The sequence below is a fragment of the Pteropus vampyrus genome, unplaced genomic scaffold (assembly GCF_000151845.1).
Source record: "Pteropus vampyrus isolate Shadow unplaced genomic scaffold, Pvam_2.0 Scaffold52, whole genome shotgun sequence".
In the NCBI taxonomy this organism is placed as follows: domain Eukaryota; kingdom Metazoa; phylum Chordata; class Mammalia; order Chiroptera; family Pteropodidae; genus Pteropus; species Pteropus vampyrus.
In genome coordinates this window covers 2,119,958-2,129,374 of record NW_011888833.1, presented here as the reverse complement: position 1 = coordinate 2,129,374, position 9,417 = coordinate 2,119,958, and the positions used below count along the sequence as shown (strand labels likewise).

The 9,417-nt window shown below is 42.4% G+C and overlaps 1 protein-coding gene across 1 annotated transcript in view; it reads right to left on the bottom strand.

Annotated features, from left to right (window-relative positions):
• The window catches only part of FLT3 (fms related tyrosine kinase 3), a 54,460-nt gene that overhangs the window by 41,361 nt on the left and 3,682 nt on the right, over positions 1–9,417 (bottom strand). Inside the window, exons 3-4 of the mRNA XM_023530709.1 lie at positions 6,683–6,882; positions 3,491–3,606 (exon numbers count right to left, since the gene is read on the bottom strand). Coding sequence (XP_023386477.1) covers positions 3,491–3,606; positions 6,683–6,882 — 316 coding nt within the window. The remainder of the gene's footprint in view (positions 1–3,490; positions 3,607–6,682; positions 6,883–9,417) is intronic.

The following is a 9,417-nucleotide window of genomic DNA, read 5'->3' as shown; positions in this document are numbered from 1 at the left end:
TCGATTTAGAAATGCAGAAATATAGCAGGATGGAGTTAGAACTGGGACCTACTGAGAGGCTGGGTGTAGCCTCCTATTCACGCAGACCATACCGCCTCGTCCTTCCCACATCTCCCACCCTTCACGGTGCTTCACATCCGAAGTTTCTTTCTACTTCTGGAACCACTCTGGGGACAAGAGGTCACTACCTCCCTGAGAAGTTCACTCCATTTTTAACAAACCTCTTTTTTTTTTTTAAGAAAGTTTCTCTATGCTAAATTCCAATCTCCCTTCTTACAATAAATTTTAAAGTTATTATTTAGTATTTTATATGTACACATAGACGCACAAAAGAATATACGAAGTATAAAATTTGGAAGCAGAATAATAAAAATGAATATAACCGTGGACCCATACCCAACTTAATAACCGGAAATATTAATAAACATCTTCGAATCTACTTTTGTGCTTCTCTCCATCTCTCGACCCCAGGTAACCTGTATCCTGAATTTTGTGGTTATCATTTCCGTGCTTTTAAACATATTTTCACCACATAGATATATGGCCCTAAACAATGTTTTCGTTTCTTTTGCTCGTTTTTAGCTTCAACAGAGGGTTTCACTCAATAAACAACGATACCTTCTTCACTTCACTTTCTCATAGTTTCATTTTCTCACCCGACCTTATGTTTTATGCTATACTTTGTTCAATTTTTTTTTTCTTTTTACTGCTACGTGGTATTCCATTGGCGAATACATTACAATCTTATTCTGCTTCCTTGCGGTGGACATCCGGATGGTCCCCAGTTTTCTGGGTCACCAAAAATGGCTCTTTGAACACTGTGTACACTCCCACTGAGGCAGCGTGTAAGCTTCTTAGTGACACGCCCAGCAGCGGAGCTGCTGGTCTACATGGTGTGAGCACGTTCGGTCTTACACACCATGACAATCGTGTTTCCCAAAGCGGTTGCACTAATTTCCACTTACACAGCAGGCCGTGAGAGTTTCCGGCACTCCATATGCTAACCGAGTCGAATTTTCAACAATCTAATGGGTATAAAATGGGATCCTGTCGTGGTACTAATTTGCATTTCTCGATTATTAATTTAACATATTTACTGACCATTTAGGTAACATGTTTCGAAAGTGAAATGACCCCTCCTGTCTTTCGTTCACTTTTTTTACTGTTTTTTTTCCTTATTGATTTATAGGTGCTCTTTATCTATTATGACTATTAGTCCTTTGTTGATTATGTGAACTGCAAAAATCTTTCCCATTGTGTGGTGGTGTTTTTCTTTCTCTCCCTGTAATTTCTGACCATTGGTCTCAATTCTACCTTCCAGAGAAATTTTTTTTAAGTGTAGCTTTGCTCTCACATGATAATCTTTCATCATGTATTTCAAGTCAGAAACCAAGGTCAAGGGAGATAAGTACCATGCAAGGTATTTGAACTCGTGAGCCCATCGGAAGAATTTCTTCTCCATTACACTGCAACAAATCTTCTCCTCTCCTCAAAATAGTTCCTTCCCTATGCTTGACGTTCCCAATTCCGTGAGCTGCTCCTAACCTAGGGAATTCCAAGTTCTCCACGATTCTGGTTGCTCTGTTTGGTCACTATTCATCACTGACACTGCAGAACTGGAAATAAAAATCTTCCACGAATTTCCTTCACCCAGACATTATAGTTTCATGAATGCTGCCAAGGTTCAGATTTCCTTTTTTAGCAACCATGCTATACTGTTGGTTAACACTGAACTTGTGGTTTACTAAACCCTTTCCTCTTTTTTTATACTGACTATTGCCAAGTCTCCCCGACCTGATTTTTTTGAACCCACCACGCAGCAGAACGCTAAAAGCAGGTTACGATTTACTAGAACGATGGTCGTTACGTTTTTACGTCGTAAATCTTGAGTGAAAAGAAGGTACCCTAAATAAAATAGGGACCAAGTAGATGCGCGGTTGGTTACCTTAAAGAAATTCGACTATAAACACTTGGTGACGACCGAGGAGGGGACAGGGAACAAGACTGAAATGAAAGGGTGACAGAAGGCACCTCTCGTCTTTTGAGCCTCTAGGGCTCTGGTCCCATAAATTTCAGAGTCCTTGAAGGCCTTTTCAGGACAAATTTTGATTTTACCTGCTTTTTGCCTTGCTATAGAACCTAACACCCCAACCCCAACCCTGGGAAAGTGACACTTTGTGAATCTAAACGGCCACACGTGCTCTTGCTGTTAGCAGCTTGGGTGGCAAGCCCCAGCATGGTGGTGCAGAAAGTGTAGACCTGGCCACACTCGGCTCTGGCCGTGCCCATCGCCACCCCCCTGGGCATCCTTCCCTCGCCTGTGTGAAGATGGCATCGCTGTGAGGACCCAGATGGCACATGCAGAACACCCTTGGCGAGGGTTATTCCTAAGCAGGGCACCCCTGGGGGCTGGAGGCGCACGCACCACACCCCGATTTTGTGTCTTCCAGTCACTGACGAGGAGGGAGGCCCAGCAAGTCGGACCGATGGGCAGCCAGGGGACCTAATTTAAAATGGCACAAAACCGGAGTTTTTAAGACTGTCTTGGCCCCTAAAGGCAATAGGTAGGGCCTGTGTAAACGCACCCACCTCTGGGCCTCACCTGTCACAGGATGTAAAGCGTTCAGGGCACGTGGCGTGAATCTGTACGATCGCCAGGCCCTTGCACAACTAGGGGGAAACAAGGAGACGCCGGAAGACACAGGCAGGTGGCAGTTCCGCCAACCGCACGGTTGCTTCCCTGGTTACAAGCGTTTGAGTTCCTGCTTACAGTTTGTGTAGTGATCTGGCCTTGGTGTAAATGCAGTCGCCAATATGTGGTTACTTAAATTCCATTTTTGCTTTATTAAAATTATGAAATTAAAATTATGAAATTAAAATTACTTTATTAAAATTATGAAATTAAAATTACTTTATTAAAATTATGAAATTAAGATTTTGGTTCCTGGGTCACGCTGGCCACATTTTAAGTGTCCGACAGCCACCTGCCGCCAGTGGCTATCATACCAGAAGGAGCAGACACAGACATTGTCATCGTCACAGAGAGTTCTATCGGACAGTGCAAAGATCTTACGAGCCCCTGAGGTATGTAGTTTGATCCCTATTTTACAGATAAGGAAATCGAGGATCAGGGAGTTTAAGCGACCCGCCAAAGGTGGTCCTATCAGATCCAGAATAAGAACCCGGGACTTCTGATCCCAAGGTCAAAATAAATATTCTCCATTTCTTCCCTGTCAGCCATCTGTCACTGACCGCAAAAAAAAGTGGGGGAAGGGCCTGGAAAGAGGAAAGTCCTGGGCTTTTCAGGGTGCTCATACTGATAGTCCATGGGTCACGCCGGAGAGTCTCGACAGATTAAGAGGACAGCTGAAGATTCAAGTACATGTTGAAGGAGACCGAATATTGTGTCCAGAGCAGATGGGGACAAAGCCCGGGGGTTCTAAACAACGTCACGGTCAATTGCGAAGACCTAGTAGCAAGCTGCACTTACTTCTTATACTCACTGTAAACAATACTGTGTAATTGGTCGCTTCGCTCTGAATAAAAAGTAGGTATTCTCCAGCTTGGGTTTCTGTCATTTTCAAAATGAACATGGAAACAACTCCTCTGAAAAACAAGAAAGAGAACTGGCTATTTTGGAAAGCGTGTGAAACTAAAAACACAAAATTTCACCTTGAGTCAGAGGCGATGGGGCGGTGGCCGTATTCCATCTCTGACTGTGGGCGCGGACGGCTGCCCTGTGCAGGACACAGCTCACGTCATGTGCCCAACACTCAGCCTGAGACTCGTTAGTCTGACCTTGACTTCCAAGCAGTCCCTCCCTTGGGAGTGAGGGACCTGCATTCCCAAAGCCCCTTGAGGGGACATCTTACACTCAAAAACGCAGAGGCTTGGTGGCGTGTCCCCATGGGCAGTGGCGGACCGTTCCCTTCAAGGACAAAGCACCTTCCACGGCCACACGGGCCACCAGCCTCAGTTCCCCACCTGCAGAATCAGATCACCCAACAAGCAAGATACAAGCGAGATATCCATGTGTGCCTCTCTCTCTCTCTCTCTAGATGAAAGGACTCAAGCAAAATCTGACACAAGGCATTTTCCTATGAAGTAATAATACATCAACATATCACATGGATGTGAGGAGGAAGCTGTCTCGATGTCCGTATTTTTAACTTTTCAGATATTTCGTAAAGATAAATTTGGCCAGGGGGGTTCTCTTTGAAGAAACAGCTTTGATGAGTGTTTGGTGATGCCTGTTCTCATGGAAGCTTAAAATATTCTCTAGCAGTTTGCTGAGTGAGTGTACACCTTCTGGTTTCAGCCCCTTACTACTCAAAGTGCGGCCTTTCTTCTGCCATGTCGGCATCAGCTGGGAGCCGACGAAGATGCAGACTCTCGGGCCCCAACCAGGCCTACTGGACCAGAATCTGCATTTTAATAAAATCCCCAGGCCATCCAAACGCACCCCTCCACGGCAGGACCCCGAGCGACAGAGTTCAAGAGTATTTGTGCTTTGAACGATGGACCTAGAGGGTGATTATGCTGAGTGAAATAAGTCAGACAGAGAAAGACAAATACCACAGGATTTCACTCATACGTGGAATCTAAGGAACAAAATAAATGAACAAACAAAACGGAAACAAACTCATAGATACAGAGAACATTCTGATGGCTGCTAGATGGGAGGGGGGTTGGTGGGTGGGTAAAAAAAGGGGAACGGATTAAAAAGTACAGACTGGTAGTTACAAAATATTCACGAGGATGTAAAGTACAGTATAGGGAATATAGTCAGTAATACTGTAATAACAATGTATATGGGGGGGATTACTTCATAAACCATATAAATGTCTAACCACCATGCTATACACCTGACACTAATATAAAAAAAATTGAATGTCAACTCTAAGTGAAAAATAGGTAAAAATTTAAAAATAACCAAATTTTTAACCTAAAAAAAGAATATTTGTGATCCTACTCATACTGACAGTAAATTAGGGGTTATGTAGTTGATTTGTTTCTGCTGATTTTTGGTAACGTGCCTTCTTCCCCCGAACCGATCCCTCTCCTTGTATCATTTGTGAACTCTTGTGAATATCATACGCAATTATAAGGCAGTTATCAAAGCTTAGGTGTTCGATCTTTCTGGCTCTAAGTCAGAGTCCAGATAAAATTTTCTACACTTCTCTACTGTGAAAAAGTCACTAAAAATGTTTTGGTACTAAGTTAACTTAACCCACACAAGTCCTTTCACTTTGGCTAGCAAACGGGCCTGCCTTTCCTAAAATGAAAAAGACCACCTCTCCCTGAGTGGAAGAATCCTACCTTTTCACTTTGCTTTTGGGTCGCAATCCAGTCAGAACTTTTGTGCCATTGAAGTTTAATAAGATCGTCGAAACATTTTTAAGTCAAAATTCTTAATAGGAGAGGGTTTTGGTTTAACCCCAAGACAAAGGTAACCGAAAAACAGAAGTGAGTAATGCAGTTTCAAAAGAGGAAAGGAAAATAAATATGTTCCGAGATTTAGAACCAAACTTCAGAATTACAGACACTGTCCTGAAAATTACTTAAGAGTTTATTCGATTTTAAAGAAACAAATAGAAATACTTGGTACATCCCAGAGATGATCCCCCATATCTGCTTCAAGCAGCCTGATAGCCCCATTAGGTCATTCGGGTGTCATGTACTGCCTTGTTTCTAGAAAGACAAAACTTCTACAGCTATGGGGGCACCAGAACACTTCCCCCTCCCCGCCCCCCACCACCAAGAATTAGTGAATGAGGAGGCATTAGAATTATTTAAATGGCCTGTGCCTCTTGCTTCCTGTCCCTATCTGGTCTCAGTAAGAGGACAGGGACAGCAAGGGACAGCAATAGCAAGGACAGCCATCAGGACAGAGTTAGATACAGGCTTTGATTTCAATCCGCAAATCTTGGCTGAGATATTTTTCTGGGTCATGAGACCAATGTTCCTCTCGCACAGATCAATTTCTTACTAAAATATTTTATGGATATCCCATTGCAATTCCGCTCATCACACTGTGAAACAAAATAGGTAAAACCAAACGTTCTTTCCCCAAGCATTTCCCAAAAAGAAGCTTCTCATACTGTAACTAGAATGTGATGAAAACTTTCTTTTTCTCTTTAAGACAAAGTCCAATTAAAAAACAAGACACCTTAAAAATCCCGAATAGTCTTTTCACTATGTTTTACATTTTACCAGCTACTCACTGCTTTCTTAGGCCCTAACTATACCTTTATATCTGTATATAATTTTTTAAATTAATGGTCTTTTTTTAGAACAATTTTAGATGTCTGGAAAAATTGAGCAGAAAGTACAGAGAAATCCCACATACACCCTCCCCCTACCCCCAGGCTTCCCTCTTATAAACTTCTTACTAGGTGAGCTGTATTTGCTACAATTGACAAACCAATATTTATATTAACTAACGAAGTCAATAGTTTACATTAGCTTTATGTTGTACGTTCTGTGGGTTTTGACAAATATATAATGTCGTATATCCACGCCCTCACTATATTTTAGTTCATTATTTCACTGGAGATAAGTGTTACAATGGACAGGTACATAAATTCGAAAAGAAACTCTAAATGAAGCAAAAAGCATTCTTACAGGGAGGAAGTCTTCTTCCAAAAATTCTTACGTTTGCACATCTACCCTTCTCCCTTACCTGTTTTGCAAATCAAAGTGTGGTTGGCAATTCAGGGAGCTGTGTTTAAAGACCCAGAGACAGGAAATGTCCCCCGGGGTGTTGACCAGCACTTGGAGTGTGATGGACGCAGACATGTCTACCTCCACAGCTGTTTCGTAGACCGTCTCTGAGCTCCCGGTCCTCAAGGCACAGCCGAGGTCTTCTGGAGATTCTGATGGCTGCGTCACCAAAGAAACAACATGAATTTACTACCAGCGCATGTTTAATGAAATCTCATCTCAGCTGGAACCTTTACCAAATGCATACATGCTGACACACGGCACACAACGCCCAAGCGTGTCATAACCCATGGACAACACGCGTCATAACCCGTTGAAACATCCCATTCACTGTAAGTCTCTAAAGAAAATATAACTTAAGGCCGCATTACTAAAGTGTTTTACAGGCTGTTATGGGTTGAATCGTGTCCCGCCCAGTAGCTCAGAATGTGACCTTGTTTAGAGAGGAAGTCTCCACAGAGGTCATCGAGTCAAAACGAGGCCGTCAGAGTGGGCTCTAATCCAGTACGACTGGTGTCCTTATAAGAAGAGGAAATTGAGAGATGACACACACACGGGGAGAACACCACGTGAACATGAAGATGTCACGTACGAGCTGCGGAGAGAGGCCTGACATGGACCCCTCCCTCGCAACCTTCAGGAAGAACCAACCCTACTGACGTGGAAAGTCCAGACTTTTGGCCTCCAGACCTGCGAGACAATAAATTTCTGTTCATACATGGCCGAGGGAATGCAAATTGGTACGGGCCTCCTGGAGGGGAATTTGGAGATACCTAATAAAACTACATGTGCACTCACCCTTTGAACCAACAATCTCTCTTCTAGGAATATACCTCCGACAATTAACCACAGAGCCATTTGTAATGGCAAAATGTTGGAAATAACCTAATGCTCATACACAGGACAGTGGCTGAATACTCGGTGGCAAAGCCACACGACGGGATCTTGTGCAGCAATGAAAAAATGGTCTCGATGAACTGACTTGGAGTGATTTCCTGGGTATGTTGTTACGTGAAGAAAGCTAAATGTAAAAAATAGCTACCGTCAAGTACACTACACTTGTCATAAAAAAGGAGAGGCTATGAGAAAATACACATGTATCTGCTCATCTGTGCACAAAACACACAGGAATAATACCAAAAATCTATAGGGATTGGTTAAGTACAGAACTGGGTGGGAAGAGGATAGAAACTTGGTAATAGAGATGAAGAGGAAGTGACATTTCTCTGAATATACCTTTTTATATAGCTTTGTCTTCTAGGACCATAATCCTGTTTCCTATGCTCAAACAATGAATAATTATAACCCATCAGGATATGGGAGGAACTCAAAATGGCACACAAACCCAATGAACTTAATGGGTAACGAATAAATAACATAACCATAGTGAAGGGGGTGGGAAACCAAAGAGGAACCTGAGTAGCTTAGAAAAATAATACTTTGGACACAATAAGATAAAAGACAAAAAGAACTGTAACACGAATACTGTATGCTGGTTAGTAAGCCCATTGCTCTGTGGCATGCGGGTTAATGATTCTGCAACTAGTTTATGTATATACTAGGATTGAATACATAAGGAAATTATTATAATGAGAGCCAGCTTTCTACCTGTCAGAGAGAGAAGTACAAATAAGGAAAAAAGGAAAAAAAAAATAAAGAAAGAAGGAAAGTTAGAATGAACTGTTTGGTGCCACACTGAAATCAGAATTATCAGCATGAACTTATCGATAGATGTAAAGATGATAGAGAGAGATAAATATCGTGGGGAGGGAGGTTAGCAAACACACACACACACACACACACACACACACACACACACACACACACACACAATTTCCTAGCTCTGCCTGCTGACGAGAGCTGGAAACAATGACATCCCAGTGGCAATGAGCACACCCATCCCTGAAATCTTGGTTTCTAAACACTCTTCTCCGAGAAACCAGCATTCCTGGGAGAACTGGTTAATTCCAGGGCTGAGGCAGGAAAAATACAAGACGAGCCTGAGCTACATCGCAGTGTCGATAAGGAAGCAAGCACTTGAAAAAAGGTGGCTGCACATTGAAAGAATACAGGAGCCAACCCAAAGTAGCGCCCAACAGCCAAAGAAGGGAACAATTTGTGCAACAAAATAAAAATGGTAGTTTCAGGTTATAACCCATAGAATGAAATACAGATCTATGAGTCCATACTGATATAACGAAATCATCGATTGAATGAATAAGAAAAATGGAGAGAAGGGATAGCTCTTCCCAGAAGAATGTTGATTAATAGACGTAGAGGGAATGAGAGAAAATGAAAATCAGCATTGGGCAAACATCACAGTGAGAACTGTTGTGGACAAAGATCCAACAGTGGGAGCTCAAATCAGCAGGTGAAAATCGGAAGAGAAAAAGGGTATTCACATCTCCCTCCTACCCAACTACTTGTTCATTACAAAGCAAGAGTAGTAACTCTGCAGGGGAGAAACTTGGCACACCATCTGAATCTTCAAAGAGAAATGATAAACGATGGAAATGTTCAGACTTTTAAGAAAAATTAAATGGATTATGGGAATGGCGACGTCATCTGATTTTGGTCCCAGGGTATTCTGGTAACATTAGAGCTAAGGATGTAGGTGCTTTTTCATTAGAGGTGCACGGATGGTTCTGTCTACTAAAAAGAGCTGGTTTATTCAAGACGCTGCTGAGATGTAGA